The following is a 20,752-nucleotide window of genomic DNA, read 5'->3' on the forward strand; positions in this document are numbered from 1 at the left end:
GGCCAGGAGATGCTGGGACCGGGAGCCTACCCCTGGGTGGGCTCACCTGCAAATTGTGTGTAGGCTGTGTCCTGCAGGTAGGTGCCACAGCCAAAGTCAATCAATTTTGCCTCGCCGGTGTCCAGATCAACCAGGATGTTCTCCGGTTTGATGTCTCTGTGAAGGACCCCGCAGCTGGTGCAGTGCCGCACGGCCTCCAGCACCTGCCGGAAAAGCTCCCGCGCCTCTTCCTCGGACAGGAATATCCGTGCCCGAATGTAGCGCCGCAGGTCCTCACACCGCTCTGGGCGCTCCAGCACCATTACGATGTGCTTGGGGAGCTCAAACCATTCCAGCATTTGCACCACACCGGAGAAGCCTGTGGACACCTTGTCCAGCAGCACAATCTCCAGTGGTGCGCTGGTGCCGTCGGGCTGCGGGAGGAGCACGGTGCCGTCAGTGGGGCTGAGCCCGTGCCAGGGCTCGGGGAGCCCTCAGCCAGCCCGGGATGCTCTGCACGCCCCGCTGGCCCCACGCCCGCTCTCCCCGCAGGGCTCCCGGCGGCTCCCACCCTGCCGGGCCCCGGCTCATCCCCGCCCGGCACGCCCCGGCTTCTGCCACTGGCCCCGCTCACTCACCAGCTCGCCCCAGTCCCGGATGCGGTTCCGTGGCACCTTTTTGATGGCCACCTGCAAGCCAAAGGGAGCAGCGGATTCAGCTCGCCGCCTACCGTGTCCAGCCTCATCCTACTCCTCCGCCCCCTTCGCCTTCTCCGCCCCCTCCTCCTCCTCCGCCCGCCGCTGGCTCCTCTGCTCACCGGGGCGCCATCCGAGAGCCGAGTGGCCGAGAAAACCCTGCCGAATCCGCCGCGCCCCAGCAGCGAGCCGATCCTGTAGCGCTGCTGCAGGGCCTCCTGCGCCTTCCCTGGGGGCGAGACTCGGCCGTCAGCGCTCGGCCCGGGGCCAGGAACGGCCCCCGAGCGCTCCCCGACCTCCCCGGGCCCAGCATCCGCAGGTGTCCGCTCCTTGCAACGCGACAGCGGCGGCTCGGGGCCAGCGGCCGCGCTGCCGAGCGGCGGAGCTCGGGCCGGGGAAGCCGCAGCGGAGGCGGCGGCAACGGCTGCACTGCCTGTGTCCTCCGCGGGCCCCAGGAGGAGCCGGGGCAAGGGCCGGGACCAGGGCCGGGGCAGGGCTCGGAGCAGGCGGAGCCAAAGGGCGGTGATACCGCCCCAGCCCCAGGCACTGAGGCCCGCCCAGAAGCGCCAGCGCCAGCTTGGCCAGAGCCGGGCGGTGGCGAGAGCGGGACAGGACGCCCGGGGCCGGGGCCGGGGCCGGGGCCGGGGCCGGGGCCGTGGCCAGGAGCGGGCCGGGGGAATGTCCCGGGCGGGCAAGGGGAGAGGGAAACTGGTAGAGGAGGGGGACACAGAGAAAGGGAGATCGGGAGTGGGTGAGGGACCGCGGGGCAGAGGGTAGAACAGCGGGAGAGGGAGAGGGGAAGATACAGAAGGGCAATAATGTCGCTTCTTTGCTGCTGCCGCTGCCGCTGCTGCTGCTGCCGCTGCTGCTGCTGCTGCAACTGAAGCACCGGGGCCGTTTGTCCCCGGGGCTGTTTGTCCGTTGCCCGCTCGGCCCTGCCCCGAGCCCCGCGCTCCCCGGGCAGCCCCTGAGCCTGGCCAAACACGGGAACTTTACCGTGTTGAGCCAAGAGCCAGAGTCTTGATTCCTGCACAGGGGCACAGCAATGCCCTTGGCTGCTGCTGTGCCTTGTCCCTGCTGAGCGTCAAACACTGTCTGAGCACATTCCCTGAATGCAGAATTTGTACCTGACCCAAGCACTGCACTTGTGTCTCCAGCATTGCTTTCCAAGAAGAACAGGGGAAGGCAAACTGGGTGTAGCTCATGGTATTTTACAGTGTCTAAAACTTGTCAAGTCTCAGATCTTAGAGGTGAGATCCATTTGGAATGAATGGGATGGAGAAACAGTGCACGATGGAAAAGGGAAACATAAAAATAAATAGAGAAAATTTGAGAAAAACATGCTGGTCGTTTCTTTTGGTTTTATTTTAATTTCTTAAAAAAGCTGTTTCAATTTTCCCAGAATCTTCTCCACAGTCCTGTCTGTTCTTTCCAAAAACCTGTCCTGGAGAACGAGGTGCAGCTCCTATCACAAGATGTGCCCCCAGCTGCAGCTTCTCTTGGCTTCCCACACTGTGTGTGCAGCACAACTCTTGCAGCAAAGCAGGACAAATATTTGAAGAACTTGACAACTTGTTCTTGCTTTTCTTTGTGGACTGGGGAGTTGTGCCATTGGTACGGTTTTCATTGTTACTCTTCTACCCTAAGGAAACATGATGAGCTGCCAGGAATTTTTAGGGAATACAAGCCTGGTTGAATGTGGAGAAAGAATCTCCAGAGCCTGCAGCCAGCAGTGGAGAGCTCATCATTCCAATAGCCCCATGGACACCTTGAAAGTGATCTGGAACATGAAAATAGGCTGACTGAGGGAGTTTGTGTTCAGTTGAGATGATTCTACATCTCTTGCACTGGTAGAAATCAAGAGCACAATCAGTGGACGATAAGCACCCGATCATGATAAGCTGGACCTCTCAGTAGATGAGAGAAAGAATGTGAAAAGGACAAATACAGGGAATGACTTGGTGAAGTTTGTCTGTTTAGAAGGCTCATTTTTTCCTAATAATTCCCAATTCATTCCCTTTGCTTTTGTCCTTTTTAGCAAGGCTATTTGCATGGCAGAATCCCCAGGAAATGAGAACCTGGAGCTTGTGGAAGTGCCTGAAAGGTGCCCTGTTCCTCTGCAGGGACACTCAGGCTGAAACAGGAGCCTGAGGCCTCTCTTGGGAAGCCTCCTCGGAGCTGGGATTTGTGCCATGCCAGGAGAGGAGGAGGGGGAGGACGATGGGAGCTGTGTGTGAGGAGCAGGAGGTTTGGGCCCCAGGACATTCCGTCTGTGCCGCTGCCCCGCAATGGGCGGCCGTGCCCGGGGCTCAGGGCCTGCCCCGCGTGCGCTGAGCTCCCGACACTGCGGGAGCTGCCCGGGCTGGGCTCAGGTTCCCACTGGGACTGGGCAGCAGGCTGGGCTCCAGCTGGGATCAGCAGCAGCTGGAAATACCTCTGGGCATCTCCACTTTCTGCTGCTGCTCAGAAGAAGCAATGAAGTGACAAGTTCTGGTTTTCCTTTCTCCTGGTCGATTTTTTCATTTTATTTGCCACTGCAGAGGCAATTTGTGTGATGGCCTCTGTCAGTTGATTCTATTTCAGCAGCAGCAGAAGCAACAGGGCTGTGTTTGAGCACTGCAAATGTCAGCTGTGTGGCTTTCATTCCCCTTGACTTAGTGCTCAGGGACTTGAGAGCATTTCAAGATCTGCTGATGATCTCTGAGACAAAAAAATCCTGAGTTCCTGATCACAAAAGCACAGTTGGTAGCAGTGATTGAAAGAGGCAATTGCATTTCTGCAGATAAAATTCAGGTAAGCAGAAGAGGGACAAGAGCAGATGAGATCTACAATTGCAAAGGCCAAGGCACCAAGAGCCTCCTGCTGTCACCTCAGGGTGAGTAAAACAGAGCTGAAAACAGCGCTGGAACCCGATCCTTTCTTCCTCTGAGGGCTGGCTCAGGGCAGCAGAGGCGGGCCCTGAGGAAGCCTGAGGGCTGTTTGTGGGGGATTGTTGCTGTAGTCCAGAATTGCCCTGGAAAAAGCCCTGGGAAGCCGAGGCAGGAGCAGGTGGGAAGGGCCGGCGCTGCTGCTGCTCCTGGCCGGGAGCCCCGGCCGGGCCGGGCCGGCGCCCGCTGCGCTGCGGCTGCTGCTGCTGCCAGAGCCGGGCGGGACTCGGGGACAGGGAATGGACACGGGGGGACAGCAAAGGCCTTGGGGGCTGCAGGGATGGTGGTGCTCGGGCCAGCGCCAGCACAGAGCTTCAGCCCGCAATGAACCCCGAGGGAAACGCTGGGGAAAGGCTCCATTCAGCCTTTCTTTACTCGGCGCTGAGAAGGGACGGAAATAAAAGGAGAACAAGCAGGGCCCGACCCCTTCTCCTTTGGGAGGAGCCCCACGCCTGGGGCTGTGAGGGGCTGTGAGGGGAAATGAAGGGCTGTGAGGGGCTATGAGAGGTTCTACAGGGCCATGAGAAGTTCCATGGAGCCGTGAGGGGCTGTGAGGGGCCATGAGGAGCCTCAGCCCTGGCAGGAGGGGGTCCCACCATGTCCCCAGGGCAGGGCAGCCGTGAGGGGCTGTGAGTGCAGACGTGGCAGCAGAGCGGGCTTGGGGCACCTCTGGGAGGGGATGAGACCCTTCCCCATCTCCAAACCACACCAAACCCAGCATTAACAGGATTTTCCATCTTGAGAATCCACTGGCAACTTGGAGTCAAGCGTACAGTTTAATCCTGGTGGGAAGAGGAAGGGAATTTTCCCAGTGAGTGACATCCTGCCATTCTTATTAATGTTGAAGATTTAAAAGTCTAAAAATGAATAGGTATACTATTAAATATTAAGAAATACAATAACAAGAAATAAAGACCCAAATCCCTGCACCCTGCTCAGTAATATGCTCTTGTCTGTAGTAACAGATTAGTAATATACAAATAAATGAAAGAGATTTCATTTATAATTCAGACTTCTTTCATTTTTTTCCCAACGTTCTGGTCCCTTTCCTTCAGGGTCATTTCCTTTACTCACCCACTTTCTAATAGTTAGAAGGGAGTTAAGCATACCAGAAAAGGAAACAGCTCCTGTTTCAAAGGGAAGCAGCCACCACTCCAGGGAACCTGAATTGCCCCCAGGCACGTGTGTGCACTTAAAGGGTGAGCAGGTGTTGGGGACAGAGATCTCAAACCCCTTCTAAGGCTGTGAGAAACCCACAAGTGGCAAAGTATCATTGAGGGTCAACTCCAGCTGGATTCCATTCCCCGACACCCTCAAAATGGGCAGGCAGGGCTGGGCTCTGGCAGGGTTCAGTTTTGAGTGCCTTGTGTTTTATGGCATGGAAGTGATCCTATCTACTCTTGTACTGATGGATTGTGATATGGCTGCTGAAGGAAGAGAGGGAATCTCAGGAGACAGGAAAGTCTCTTCTTCTCCTTTCTCCCCGCAGAACCCCCTCCCCAAAGAGAAATGCCTGTGCTGGGTTTCCATGGCACCCCTTCCCTCAGCCCAGTGTCTGACCCACTGTGTGCTCTGCAGGAGCCAAAGCCAGAGCAGTCCCAATATCAGTCACCACATGGTCCCCACACAGCAGGAGAAAGCACTGCTTGCAGTGGGGCTGCTGATCTGTGACCCATCCTGGTTCCATCCACCCCACTCCTCTCAGCCACAGACACCAGAAGGATCCCAGGAAAGCCACAGTGCTCTACCAGATGCCAGGAGCACTCCCTGCTGTGGCCTCAGGGATGCTGGGTGACCTCGTTGATGAGCATCTCTGGCTGGTGATGGAATGTGTGGATGGAGGCCCTTTGACAGGAGGTTGTTGGAGACACGTGTGGGGCTGAAGGAGAGATGGCAGCTGTCAGTCGGGAGGGCAGGGACCCTGCTTGTGAGTCCATTGCCGTGGACACTCTCAGCCCCAGGATGTCCAAGAAGTCACACAAGGCTTTGGCACTCAGCCTTCTTTTCCCCAAGTTCCTTCTTTCTGTACATTTACAGCAGAGAACCTTGTTTGCTTTTAGAACTAGAACAAAGATCCCAGAGGGAACAAGCCTTGCTGGTTTTAGTCAGAAGCATCAGTGACCAAAATTTGTGTTTCCTTTTCTTTGGTCACATCTTTGTTCCTTCTCAGTGTTCAGGCTGGGTTGTGGGGTGTCCTCATTTGCTGCATTTTCTGAGTTCCTCTTGGATCCTTTGGAAGGCAATAGGTTGTGCCCTCTGAGGATCCTTTGTGCTCCTTGGTGACCCAGGAGAACCTTCCAGGTGGTTTTTGGGTGAGCTGCTGCTGTGATGTCACAGGAACGTTGCCGTGTCCTTGTGGTGTTCCCGTTGCTGTGGGGCACAGAGGCCTCAGTGTCAGAGCGGCTCTGGGTGCCTGCTCATTGCCTGAGGATCCTCCTGCCTGAGGCATTCTCAGCAGCCAGCCCAGCCCAGCCCCTGACAGGTGTCCTTCTGTCCTGGCAGGGGGACAGACATTCTGCAGACATGTGCAGCCCAGCCAAAATGATCCAGCAAGTGGTTGCTGCAGTTTGCACTCTGGACACTGGGGCTTCTTATGGGTATTTTTTAACTTACTCAGCCCCTAAGTCAAGGATTTCCCCAGGTGCACCATATGTGCCTTTGGGATTGCTGTGGGCTTTCTGTTCTTCCTTTGGAATGGATGTGATTTTGAATGAAAATTGCCATTAAGATGCCATTCGTTTGGGACAGCTCCTGTCAACACCTTCTTAAAAAAAGGGTTTGTTTCTAGCCAGCAGGGTGTGCACAGCATTTGGAATGGAGCCTGGGGGGGTTCTGTTCCTCAAGAGGAGAGTCTGTGGCAGTGGACCCTGGTACTCCCTCCATTTGCTGATCCCCCCAAAAACTGGACACAGCCAAGTATTTTGTGCTGTTCTCCTGCCTTCTGTGTGATCCAAAAGGACTGTGGCTCCAGGAGGGAAGTTGTGAAAGGAAAATGCTCTCTTGGCATTGACTTGTTGTGTGGGAGTTTCCAGCACAGGCAGCTTTTTCTCCTAACAGCGTCTGGTTCAGGTGAAGGTCACCTCACACATGGATACTGCAAAGCTCCTTCTTCAGTGAGTGGGAAAGGAACCTGTGGTGTTCAGAGATCCCAGTTGCTCCCTTTCAACACCAATATGAGCCCAGTAAGCTCCAGGATGATCCTTGTCACATGCCAGCACTCCCAGGATGGTCCCAGTTGCCTCTGGCTAGATCAGCCCAGTCAGTCCCAGTATGATGCCATTTGCCCCCAGTGTGCTCCCAGTTGCTCCCAGTCACCCCCAGTATGGGAGATGATGTGCAAGGTATGTTGCCAATCACTCTCAGATACTCCCAGTATGAGTCCAGTCACTCCCAGTATGATCCAAAGATGGATGGATGGGAGGCCTGATGGAATCATGGAGACACTCTAGGGCTCCATGGAACCAAAGGACTTTGTGACACCAAGGGGTCCCATGGAACCAAAGGAACGTTGTGACCCTGGGAGGCCTCATGGAATCATGGAGACCATTGTGACACTCTAGGGCCCCATGGAACCGTGGTGACACCAAGTTGGCTGGGAGTGTTGATGTGCTGCAGGGTAGGAGGGCTCTGCACAGGGACCTGGACAGGCTGGATCCAGGGGCCAAACCCAACAAGGTGAGGTTTAACAAGTTCAAGTGCTGGGTCCTGCACTTTGGCCACAACAACCCCTGCAGCGCTCCAGGCTGGGGACAGAGTGGCTGGACAGCAGGCAGGCAGAAAGGGACCTGGGGCACTGATGGACAGCAGGCTGGGCATGAGCCATCAGTGAGCCCAGGTGGCCAAAGAGGCCAATGGCTCCTGGCCTGGATCAGGAACAGTGTGGCCAGCAGGACCAGGCCAGGGATTCCCCCGCAATGCTTGGTACTGGTTGAGCTTCATCTCGAGTGCTGTGTCGAGCTCTGGGCCCCCAGTTTAGGAAAGGCCATGGAGGGGCTGCAGCTCTGCCTGCACAGGAGGGGCTTAAAACCTCGAGCCCGGCCCTGAGGGCAGAAGCTGGGCTGGGGGGACAGAAGGGAGGAGCCTTGTTCAGAGGGAAAGACTGCACTGCAGGGGCTCCTATGGACATCTCTAAACTCTCTCTGCCACAGGATTTCTGAGCTTTTGTTTACTCTCCTTCCCTGATCTTCTCTCTGCTTCCTGGAGATTTTCCTCCTGCAGGTGTTTCCCTGTGGCGGATCTCTCCCTGCCAGCACCCACAGATCCCAAATCTTTGTGCACTCTCCTTGGCCTGACAGAACCCTGCCTGTTTGCAGGGCTCTGGCTGGGGACAGGTTCTGTTTGCAGCTTGGAGAAAGGACAGCTCAGACTAAGGCTGATGGGTCCAGCAAAGGTGATGCTGGTGCAGTCCATGGGCAGAGTGGCTGAATGCACATTACAAATCTCCCATGAGCCTATTGATCACTAAAAGTAACAGTTTGGATGTCTCAGGCACTTGTCAAAATTCATAATACCTTTATTATTTGTCCCCCACCTCCCTGCCTTTCTCCGATGCTAGGAAACTGAATACAAAGTCTTAGGAAATGTCCTCATTTTTATCAAAATCCTTGTCTTGGAAATATTCTATGACTGATCACAAACCTTCAGCATGTCAGAGCTTCAGGAGCATTCACCTGCCCTACACCGCAAATACTCAGAGTTGTACTCACAGGGTCTGTAGGCACTGGCATGTTCCAGCTTTAGGAGATGGCTCCAGGAGCTGCAGCTGCATTGTTCTGCAGCCAGAGGCTTCCTGTGTCAAGGGCTGGGAGGGATTGTGCCCCAGGCACTTCTCAGCACCTTCCCAGCTCAGACTGATTGAAGCTCTCTGTGCCTCTGGGCTGTGCCCAGGTGGCTGCAGGCAGTGCCCCAGCCCTGCTGGGCTGGGAGAAGAGCTGCTCAGCAAGAGAAATGTGCTTTTGAAGCTTTTCCTAGATTTCAGGATCATCCTCTGTGCTGGGAGCCTGGCCCAGCTCAGCAGCACAGACACAGCAGCAGGACTTTAATGACCCTCTTGGGGCTTTGTGCTGAGGCCCTGAACATCAGTCCCTGAGAGGGAGGGGAAGAAACCTCTCAAGAACTCCGAGTTAGAATCCAACTCCAAAGTTACTTTTCCTTTTAATGGGTCCCACTGAGGGATGTGACTGAGAAAGTGTCCCCAGGCTCCAGGCAGGGCAGAGAACAGGAGGCACTGATGACAGGTGGGGACAAAGAGAGGCCAAGTCTTGGTGCCCTGGGCCACAGCAGCCTCTGTGCCACCAAGAGCTGTGAGGAGACACCTTGTCCTGAAGCCCTGGGGCCTCCTGGCACAGCCCCAGCAAGGCTGGCCACTGTCACCCCCTTGGCCTGCCCTCAGCATCCCCCCTAGCCCACATGCCAGTGGCCTCAGGGATCTGCTGGAAGGAGTCCCTGGGGAGCCTTGCTCAGGAATGGCCCTGGGGGCTCCTTCATGCTCCCAGGGACTGCAGCTTTTTCAAAGCACTTTGGCTTTTGCTTTTGCCTTGGAGTCTCTGAGAGGTTTGTGCAATCATGATCTCCAATTATGTGCTATAATTAGTCCATTGAGAGGCTTTGTCAGTAACAACACTCAGTGGGGCTCATTAATGCTTCAAAGTACTTCAGGTTCTTAAGGCACTTTCCTTTTTCCTTCCCACACTGAGTCTCTGAGAAGTTTGTGCAATCATGGCCCCAATTATCTGCTTTAATGAGTCCCTTGGGAGCTTTGCATTGACACTCAGTGGAGCTCATCAATACTTGGAGATACTCAGGTTTTTTTCACCTACTTTGGATTTTCCTTTCCACACTGTGTCTGAGAGGTTTTTATGCAATCTTGGCCTCTAATTTTCTCCTCCAAGAAGTCCATGGGGAGCCTGTGTTGGGGATGGACCTCAGTGGGACTCATTAATGAAATTAGATACTTTGGGTTTTTTTCTGACTTAGACTCCTGGAAAGGTTTGTGCAATCTCCTCTCAGGCGCTGAGGTTCAAGGGCTCTGCTCCAAATGCACCATGGGGCTCATTAGGATCAAGCAAGTCCTAACAAACCATGGCTCTGCCTTGATTTCCCTCTGCAAACTTACTTCCTGGGACTGTGCCAGGCATGGCCTCCCTTCCTGCAGCAGAGGCTGCCCATGAGCCACTGCTTCCTCTGGGAAATGCCACCTTCAGCACAGCCTCTCCTTCCATCTCTGGAGAAAGGAAGAGGGACACATGGATCAGGTGGGGCTGTTCCCCAACAGGAAGGTGGCATCTTCAGGAGGCAATACTTGTCAAAGTCATGGATGAGGTTCAGGAAGTCATCCAAACTTTGGAGCCAGGACAGGGCCTTCCCTCCTCCAAAGAGCTGCCATTCCAGATCTACACCAAGACTGGGAAATTGCAGGGGATCTCAGGGTGTTCATGGCCCGTGCTGCAGTTTGGGATCCCTGTCAGCTGATGCCAAATGCCTTCCTGCAGAGGCTGGGGAGAAGCTGCAGCCAGGCCAGACTGGGAAACAGCCCTGCAGGCCCTGAAAGCAGCAGTGGGGCAGAGAGGCTGCCATGGATCCCTTCCCTCTGTGCCGGGCATGGCGTGTCCAGATGTGCAGAGAAAGCCCCCGGCTGCTGAGTCTCAGGAGAAGGCTGAGGGACATGGACCCACCACGGCGTCTCTCCAGACCACTCATCATCTTGTCTCCTGTAGGTTTGTTCCTCCCCCTAGGAGGACCTTAACACAAAGTGTTTCCATTTCAGATGAATGGATCCCACAAAACCAGGGCTCAGCCTGTGGGATCAGCAGGGACACACCACTCACCCCTGTGATGGGAGCTGGGCTTGTGTGCAGCAACCAGCAAAGGAGCTGGGAAAGTCCTCGCTGCAGACATACCTGTAAGTCAACAGCCACAGCAGCTTCTGTCACCTGGTTCCTGACAGGTTGTCAATGATTATTCCTTGTTGGGACAGTGAGAACACACCTGCATGGGGCTCCAGAGGCTGAAAATCTTCATGAAGCCAAGCTGCTGGAGAAGCCTTCCTACCACCTTCATCAGGAAGGGAGCACAGATCAGACCCATTCCATGGTGGGCTGGGATCCCCTTCTGCCTTAGGGGACTGGGCACTGCAAGGGGGTTGGGGGAAGGCCATGGGAGCCAGATGTCAATGGACATGGCCAAAGCTGCAGAGGGGCCTGGAGAGCTCTGGGCTGGCTCTGGTCATTCTCCATCCTCTTTGCAGACCCTGTGCAACATCCCTGGAGGGGTGGCAGGACCAGCCCAGGGTCCCTGGGGCCTCTCTCCCTCCCACAGAGGAAACCCTCTCTAAAGCCCTGGGGAAAACCATCCCAGCACTTCCCAGGGAGAAGGGAGCACTGTCCCAAGGAAGGGGAGCCAGGCCACCGGCTAACCTGCTCACCATGCTCGCCACGGAGCAGCCTGGGCAGCCCTGTCAGGCAGGGCCACTGCCAGGAGGAGCAGGAGGAGGAGGAGCAGAGCAAGGGCCATGGTGCCTTGCCCTCTGCCAGTCCCACAGCTCTTGCTGTCACCACTGTCCTGACACCGCTGTCCCAATGTCAGCACCGCTGCCACCGCCACCGCTGCTGCAACAGTCGTGGTCAAGGACTGACAGATCTGTCCTTGTGGTGCTGTGCAACCACGGGGCTCTGGGACCTCTGTGACCTCAGAGCCTGCTGTGACCTCATGGCCAGTGTGGAATTGTGTGGGGGGTGGGATCTGCCTTGTTCACTTGGGAGTTCATCCTGCCCTGCAGCTCTGTCCAAGGGCTGTGACACGGTCCCAGCCCAGCTGATCCCACAGGCTGGGGGATGAAGGGATGGAGAGCAGCCCTGCCAAGAAGGACTTGTGGCTGCTGCAAGGTGAGAGGCTGGACATGAGCCAGCCATGTGCCTCCAAAGGAGGGTGCCCAGCAGCTTGAAGGAGGTGATTCCACCATCCCTCTGCTCTGGTGCGAGCCCACCTGGAGTATTGCATCCACCTCTGGGTGCCCAACGCAGGAAGGACATGGTCCTGTTGGAGCTAGTCCAGAGGAGGGACAGAATGCTCTGAGGGCTGGAGCCCCTCTGCTTTGGAGACAGGCTGGGATAGCTGGGGGTGTTCAGCCAGGAAGGGAGAAGGCTCCACACAGACCTGATTGCTACCTTTCAGTACTTTAAGGGGGCTTGTAAAAAAGATGGGACAGAATTTTTAGTAGGGCCTGTTGTGACAAGACTGAGGGGAAATGTTTTCAATGTAAAAGATGGGAGATTCAGACTAGACATTAGAAAGACATTTTTTACACTGTGGGTTTTGAAACCCTGGCACAGGTTGCCCAGAGAGGTGGGCATCCATCCCTGCTGACATTCAAGCTCATGCTCTGAGCAACCTGATCCAAAGGTGTCCCTGCTCTCTGCAGGGCATTGGACTCGATGGCCTTTAAATGTCCCTTCCAAGCCAAGCCATTCTGTGCTGCTGTGCACCAGCAGAGCAGTGCTGGAATAATGCTGGGGTGATGATGCTGGCACCTGTGTTTTGGTAGTGATGCCATTTAGCTGTTGGCCAAGAGAGGATTGATGGGCTGCACAGTGAAGTCTGCAGAGAACAGCGTGCTCAAGGAGAAACAGGAGAGGAACATGGTTTCCAGTTCACATAAATGCCAGCATTTTGCTGCCCATTCCTTGTTAAGAAATAAAGGAATGTCCTGCAGATCCCTTCAAGCTGGGTGCACTCTTGGCTCTATCAGTACTTGTGTTCTGTAAAACAGGTGAGTTGTTACAGCCTCTTGCCCCATTTATCATTGGATAAAACCCAAATACTGCATTGCTCCATGTCTACTTTCTTCCATGTAAAGGCAGATTTTGTTCATTCTTCAGTGGGACATATTCATCTGTTGACAAGCAAATTCTCCTTGCCATTCACACAATGTTGATTTGCTCTAATCCGATTGTAATTAACATCTACCTCTCACTGTAATTAAGGCTGATGGATTGTGAGGCAAAGTGTTGCATCATTTGCCCTGGAGAGAGTTTTATTCTAATTCAATGACATTTGAAGACAGGTGTAGCCTACCACACTTCTGTCATACTAGAAATGAAAAAACAACCTTTGAAATAGGATTTTATGCTTTCTTCCTCCTCTTCCTCCCAGGAATTTTAATCCCTGAAGTCTGAACTCTTCAGCTGCCTCACAAACATTGTTTCAATTCACACAGGCATCCATGAAGTGAGCAACATATCAGGACTGTGGCTGAGAAGCTGGAAGCAATGTAGGTTTAGAGCAGCAAAAATAATAATCCATTTCCCAGGTTAAGCCAAGCAATTCCCAAATAACTCTACCTATCCTCAGGGATGTTTCAAAAAGTATCATAGTAAAAGCTGGGAGCAGGGACAGAGAATGTCAACAAAATTAAAAATACAGCTATCTGAGATCTTTGTATTCCTATTAAAACAGAGTCAAAATTGTTTATAAATAGAAAATTAACTAAGAAGTGAACAACAGATTGTCAAAATAACTGCTTGGGAAACAAAAATACCTAACTACAAATAAGTTTACATGTGGATTGATAAGAAAACAAACATACTAAGAGAAAAAGCAGACCTACCAAATCTAAAACCAGTAACACTGTCTCATCTGTCTCAAAGAAAAACAAACAAACCAAAAAAAAAAAATTAAAATAATCAGATTCTCAAGACCATTACTATATACAAGACACTCCAGGTAGTGGGAATAAACAAAGGAACTTTTTGACAGTTTTTTTTTCTCCTTGTGCTGTGGGAGCTGTCACAGGGCAGGTCGGGTCGGGGGTGGCAGTGGCTGCTCAGGGATGGGTTTGGCCCATGTCCCTGGAAGGAGCCACTGCCCAAGCAGCTGCGCTGACCCTGGGCTCTGCTCTCAGCCTTCTGGGCTCTGTTGGGTGGCACAGCCTGTGCCAAGGGGTGGCAAGGTGCCTGCAGGCCCCAGCTCTGGGGAAACAGAGAACATCCTGGCCATATCCAGTGTGCTGCCAGCTCAGCAGTGGAGCACAGCACGGGCTCACGCTGCCCATTGCTCCCACAGATGCAGCCAGCACCACCAGACAAGCTAACAATATCTGGAGAAGCATGAGAAGAGTTTTCTGCAGGGGAACACAGTGTTTGATTAAGTTAATGGCCATTGTGGCTGGTGGAGCACTTTTCCTGATGATGTGCTATGCTGGAATCTGGTATTGCTAGAAGAGAAAAGGGTGAGTGTTTTGCTGATCTCGGCCTCAAACAGCTTCTTGAAAGGCTGCTCATAGTCAGGAAACATTCCCAGTGAGGCTGCTGTGCACTTGTGGCTAGTCCTTGGTTGCCCAAATCACTCTGCTGAGAGTTCTGCTGCTGCCCAGGCCTTTCACTGGCCTCTTAATTGCTGGGCCTTGTCCTGGGGAGCCCGCTGGGGCTGCAGCCAGTGCTGGCTGCCACTGAGGCTGCCTGGCCAAGAGCAGCCCCAGGAGCAGTGGGCAGAGGCAAAGCAAGGTGGGCAGGAGAAAGAGCAGAGACGAGATTGCCCTTGAAAGGCAGAGGCGTTCTGGGGCCCGCTCCTGGCCAGGGACCCTGCCCAGAGCCATCCCCTGCTCACTGGGGACATGAAAGTGTCAGGAAAATTAATCCACAAACACCAGAGGTTGATGTCTAAAAAGAGACAGAAGACTCCTTTCACTTTATTTGAATAAAGGGAGAGGCCATGGGGCATTCCCCTGGGGTCTCTCAAATTTTTGGAGGACGCAGCCTCCTGTTTATCCTAATTTCCCGGCCGCATTTTCATCTCTCTTTCCCCATTGGCTGAAGTACTTGAGAGGTACAGACTTCCCAGAGTGCCTGATACCTAACATTCAACTCTAATGTATAAGCCTCCCTCTTAATTTTTAATTCTCAGAAACTTATGGTGTTTCCCCATTGTTTCTTTTGTATTTCAATATCCAGTTTCATTTATCACCAAACCTACAGTTTGTATGTATAGGCCAATATCTTTTTTCCATTCATCAATTACTGGAATCTTTCCCATTGTTTCTTTTATATCTCAGTGCTAATTTTATCTATCAGCAGACTCACAGCTTGTCTGTAAAGACAAATCTCTCGTTCCTCTCAACCTTTTTTTATTTTTTTAATAATTGTCTTTACAAACATTACTTGTCATTGACTCATTGAGTTAATTTCCTGTTCCTGGGGTTTTTTTTTAGTTTTGCAATTATTTGCAGTGACATCAATTTCTGCCCTTTTGTAGCTATTCCTGCATTAGTAGGGATGGCTACTACCGGCATCCTTTTCATCACATGTTGAATAAGTTGTACTAAGCAAGGGATCATGCATGCTAAAAAGATTAGAGTTGCTACAGCACAAGAAAAAGCAGTTGTTAAACCCATAGTTTACTAGGTAACTACCAAAACACATCTTATTCTCATTCTTTCCATGTTTGGACTGGCACATGAATTAACTTACTTATTGCTTTTTAATTTGTTTCACCACCTTTTATCTATCATTTAATTTGCCACACACTCTCCCTTCTTCTGCTGATAGTATTTGCATTTCTTAGCTGTCACATGACATTTCTACCTGCAGTTACATTTTAGATCTGTTCTCTTAGATCTGGATCAGAAACTTTTACAAAGGGTTCGAGTTTCGTGTTGGTGTTACTACTTCCACTGATAGTCAGGGAAAATGTGTGTCCTCTTTGTGGAATTGTTTTGAGGGCAGCTTAAAAATAAGGTGCCCAAAATGCCTTCTCTTTCCCCACTGCTTCACAGCCTTCAAAATCTTTTTGGTAATTATGGAAGGAACACCTTGCTTAGCTACTATTAGTGAGCTTAACATGTGTTTGATTCTATTTGCTGTGATATCTGAAACAATTATAAGGAGGGCACTTGGGGGTCTAACAATCTAAACCTAAAGTCTAGTCACAAACATTTTTTCCCACGTATATGCTTCTTGTTCTATTTAGACAATAAATGCTTGTTTCAGAAGAATGAAGCCACCATGGATTTCCTTCTTCATCTCAAAATCTTGTTTATTATGGACCTAACTCACTGTTTAGCTTTGACTGGGCTGGCCACCCACAGCCGGTTTTCAGATCTTCCTGGCCTTCCACAGACTTCACAATTTATAAGGTTAAAGGTTTTCCTACTTCTTCTCTTAAGGTTAAAAATTATTTTTTCACTTTTGGCTTCAACTTCAACTGGCTGACAATATAAAGGTAAGATTATTAAGGCAAACATTTTAATGGTGACATTTAATTTCCTAACTTAATTTTTACTTTCACGTTGTCTTCTGCACTACCTGTGGTGAGTGAAGTCACAGAAAGATCCTAACATGAAGAAAACAATGACAGCAAGGATTGGCCTCTAATGACTGGAGATTTGGGAGAAGTGATGCCCACACAAACTATTTCAGCAGCCAGTTGGTGGGAGGCACACGGGGCTTCCCCCAACGTTGATGTCCTGGCTACTGCTCCAGTCCCCTCTTGTGGAGCATCAGTGGCAGCCTGCTGAGCTTCTCCTCTAGCTGAGATGTCTAAATTTCTGGGGCCTTAGAGACCTTGACTCGAGTGTGATGGGTCTGCCCGTGTTCAGCTCTCTTGACGGCTGTTTCTGTGCTCAGCAACACTTGCACAGGTCTGCACTACTTTGCTGCTGGTGGTGCTTCTTTCTACTCCTTCACTAGGATTCAATCTCCTGGCTGGATGTTGTGAACAGCAAAGTCTAAAGGCAAGGTCTGTGCTCGCTGAGCTTCTTCTCAAAGAGATTTCACATGAGATAGTATCCGGGCTACAAAGAGTTTCCAATATATATCACTTATCTCTACCTGCCCACAAGGCTGAGAATTACAAGGATAAGGAATTCTAAACATCAATTCAAAGGGAGATAACTGAGTATCCTCCCTGGGTCTGGCCCTTATTTTTGCTAAAGCCAGTGGCAAGAGCCGTACTGACAGCATCTTAGTTTTTATTACTAGCTTCAGAAGGTGTTTCTTTATTTCTCCATTTATCCTTTCAATCCGGCCTGAACTCTGGGGGTGCCAGGGGGTATGGAGGTTCCATTGGACCCTTAAAGCTGTCAAAACTCCTTTGAGAATGTTTTCTGTAAAATGAGTTCCCCTATCTGAGTCTATTGCTTCCATAATCTCATATCTTGGAATTATTAGTTCCAAAAATACTTTAATAACTGCCTCTGTAGTTGCTGAAAGGGATGGAAATGCTTCTGGCCACCCTGTTAACTGATATACTATTGTTAGCGTTCAGGAACACATTATCACAGAATGATTATATGAAGGTGCTTTATTAAGAGCTCTGGGGGTCAGCGGTACACAGACCCAAATCTGACCTGCCTTGGTTTTGAGCTGAACATGTTTTTATACTCTATCGTTATATAACTTACATATTAATTATGAAACTTATATTGTTCTATTGTATGTATTGTTTTTACTCAAGCATTGATTTTTCGTGATCCCCTCTCAACCCTCTAACATTGTTTCTCATGTTCTTAAGCAATAATTATATCTAATCACATCTAACAATTGTATCATTTATCACATACTGATTACACAGGTGCAGTTTCACCTGGTCTTAGCAAGCACAAGGCCTAACATTTCCCAGGGCCTACTTTTCTCAGGGTTTGCCAAGCCTAACTTTCTTTCTATATCCCCGAATTTCTATGATTTTAAAATCTTTTACTATCACTATCACCAGAAAATTTTAAATCTTGCCACTTGAGGCATTTCACTAAAATCTACCTGGCATCTCTGGAAGGGACATACAGCCCAAGGCCTCCCTCCCCTGGCAAGTTTCTTTGTAACTCTGTTATTGGTTTTAGCACAAATCAAACAACCCTCAATAGCTCGCTTTGCCAGAATAAAAAAAGACCCACTGCAGCATATATTTTGAGGAGGGTTCTTCCCAGTCCCTGGGAGCCCCAATGACTTCTTTCATGAAGTTGTTTTAGCAGCTGTAAGGACAGACCTTTACGTATCCACTGTTTACCATCTCTTGTAAACCATTTTCCCCCACTTTTAAATTCTGCATCCTCTTGCTCCATTAAACAAAATTCATACTGGAATAACCTAGCACTGGTCATCCACTTAGAGGCTCTCTCAGTCAACAAAGCTTTAATCTGATGTGAAACTTCAACAATCAGATTCCTTCCCCTTGTCAGCTTTCGGGCCTCAGCCACCATCAGAGCTGTGGCTGCACAGTTCTGCAGACAATGGGGCCAGCCTCTGGCCACCGGCTCTAACATTTTAGAAAAACTGGCAACAGGCCTCCGTGTTCCCCCATGCTCTTGCACCAAAACTCCTTTAGCATGACCCTGTTTAACATCCACATATAGTATAGACATTAGGATTCTCTTCACTTAAAACGTCATATAAAGGTCTGGCCACCACAGAAAAATCTTCAATCCATACTCTGCAGTACCTTACCAATCCTAAAATTGCCGTAACTCTTTTTTTGTCTGGGGTAATGGTACTTGTAAAATCCCCTGCATTCCTTCTGAATCAATATACCATAACTCTCCAGTTAGAATGTGTGCTCCAGATTTGACTTTTTTCTTTGTTTTCAACCAACTGGCCTATTCAGATGCTATAAGTTGTCTTTTAGCAAAAAAATTAAGCAGCTTTGCAGTAGCCTCTTCAACCACCTTCTCCTGTTCCCCTGACAAAAGCAAATCATCCACATCCTGCAACAACCTAACTCCTGAGGCTGGAGTAAACACACTTAATATTTTCTGCAAAGCTTGCCCAAACAAAACCAGGGACTCTGTATATCCCTGCAGGAGGACTGTCCATGTCAATTGTTGTTGTACCATTTTCCCTCCTTTTGTTCCAGTCATTTTCCTTTCAAACATGATCCAGTTCAGTGGCAACCAATGCCACTGCCTAAAGCCAATCACATTTTTTTTTCTAGTAACCAATTACTCCCTGTCCCTATTTTTCACATCAAGTCCATCTTAGGTGTAGGGAAGTGACTAACAAATTAACCAAGGAAAGATAAAAAAATACTTTCCCCTAAAGTTTTCCTATAGCCTCCAAAGAGAAAGCTGCATGAGAAATACCTAGGCCTGCATAGGGACAACACCAGCCCCACAAGGCAGCAGCAGCTGCATAATCGGCCTCAGGATTAGAACCTGCCAATTCCAGCTCTCCACAAGAGACCACAGACTGGTGGGGGGTTCCCCACAAGGTAGGAGCTGCAGAATTGGCTTCAGGACTGAAACCAGAAAATTAAAGGTAGATAGAGAGGCTCTGCTTAAATTAGAGCTTAATCATTGGCTAATAACTAATTCTCTGACAACTTTATGCTTGTTCACCTGGGCTTCTAATGAGAAACAGAGTATCTGGTAAAGAACTTCAAGAGCAGAAGACAGTCGCACATCAGAAACTCATTGAAGATATGAAACTAGGAGCCCAGCCAAGGGTCCATTTGTCACTTTGCATGGAAAAGGTAGAAAGGTCAGAACGAGGAAGAGCCATATCCCTTCCTCCCCTCTGTGACCCCTTCTCATAAAAAGACCAGTGACCCATTTCAAGGATCAACCTATGCATGCTTAATTGCTTTTATCCTAAGTAGCATAGGAAGCGAAAAGTGGCTGGTAACTGGGTTATGAATATGTATTTGTATTCAATACTTCTGTAAATAAAAAGCCTGTATTCACCTCTAGTTGGGGTCATGTGTATTAAGTGGTGACCCGACACATCAGCCCAGCGCTGCTAATAAACATACACTTTTTAACCCTAAACCAGTTAAAGAGTCTTTGTCTGTCTCTGTTGGATATTGATACTAGATCATATCCATATGTTAGAAACTCAATCTTAAAATGCATCCAAAAATTGCATGTGGAGAAAGGAAAAGAATTTGTGGGTTTGAGAAGATGAGGATGGATTTTGTTAACAGCCCACTGGAAACACCACCAACAGAAGGAACAATTGTTTTTGGAATGCTCCCACATGAAGGTCCAGTAGAAGGTTTTAGTCTTGAGCACAGGTTTGTTTGTGCAAGGGGAACAACAACAACAATAATAATAATGAATATATAACTCAATAATACATATTTAGATCCAAAATTAAAAATTGATAGTGTGAAATAATGCTGACAATATCAATTTATTAGCTTCGTCTGCTCACTGTAACACTAAATAACCTACAAAAAAGAACTGGCCAAGACCCAAATGTCAGTGGTAAATTTGTGAATTGTATACAAGGAATAAATGAGGAAGGGATGAAATTGGCTGTTTTTATAGGGTTTGGTGACACTATGATGTGGAATGCTTTGTCTGTTCCTGTGAAAAACACAGTGATTAAGACTGCTGGGTTTTTCATGTACCAGACTGACCACGAACTGCAGGATTGGTTGAACGGGTGAAGGGGCTGTTAAAAGAGCAGCTGAAAAAATGAGGAGATGGGAACTTGTCCTGGTGGAGAACCCATCTCCCAGATGTGCTCCATGCCCTTAACATTGGGCCCACTGGGAAATGGAAACCCCTGGGTGTGCATGGCTGCACCCAATTTGCAAACACAGCCATGGACAGTGAGACTTGGACTGTCTGGGAAATTGTTCTGGGTGTGATGGCCCCTGCCAGGGCCACCCCAGAGGCTGCAGGGCTGGACCTTCATGCACTGGAATTCATTAGTGTAAATCAGAAGCAAATGAGAGTTAACAATACTGAAACAGGAATTCAGATTCCTCCTGGACACTTTGGTTTGGTAACTGCTCACTGGAGCTTGGCCTTGCAAAGTGTTCATGTCATGGAAGGAGGAATTGATGCAGATTATCAAGAATAAGTAACCTTGTCACTAAAGCACCACTGATGTCTGTAAATTGTATCTTGAGAGACAGCCAGAACCTTTGTTCACCAGAAACACCTCTAGAGATTTATCAAGGCATTAGCCATCAAAATTATTTTGAAAATTTAAAGATCCAAGTAGCCAAACTACTCAATGTAACAAATTGCTGGGTATGTGTTAACCAATGCTGGGAGGAATGGGGTTCCCTTGGAGGGCCCACCCTGTGAGGTGACCAGAACTCTGTCAATGGGCTCTGACTCAGAACAGAGCCAGTGCAGGGACACTTAGAGAGAACTGTGCTGTGGAACACAGGAATGCAATTATCACTTTTACAGGATTCACTGAGATCTCCCTTCAG

The 20,752-nt window shown here is 50.1% G+C and overlaps 1 protein-coding gene across 1 annotated transcript in view; it reads right to left on the minus strand.

Moving 5' to 3' along the window:
• Positions 1 to 20,752, minus strand: part of LOC131590989 (serine/threonine-protein kinase pim-1-like) — a 36,240-nt gene that overhangs the window by 9,250 nt on the left and 6,238 nt on the right. The window contains exons 2-4 of the mRNA XM_058861407.1: positions 797 to 903; positions 618 to 668; positions 47 to 413 (exon numbers count right to left, since the gene is read on the minus strand). Of these exons, the coding sequence (XP_058717390.1) occupies positions 47 to 413; positions 618 to 668; positions 797 to 903 (525 nt within the window). The remainder of the gene's footprint in view (positions 1 to 46; positions 414 to 617; positions 669 to 796; positions 904 to 20,752) is intronic.

Source organism: Poecile atricapillus, chromosome 36 (genome assembly GCF_030490865.1).
Source record: "Poecile atricapillus isolate bPoeAtr1 chromosome 36, bPoeAtr1.hap1, whole genome shotgun sequence".
NCBI classification, from domain to species: Eukaryota; Metazoa; Chordata; class Aves; order Passeriformes; family Paridae; genus Poecile; species Poecile atricapillus.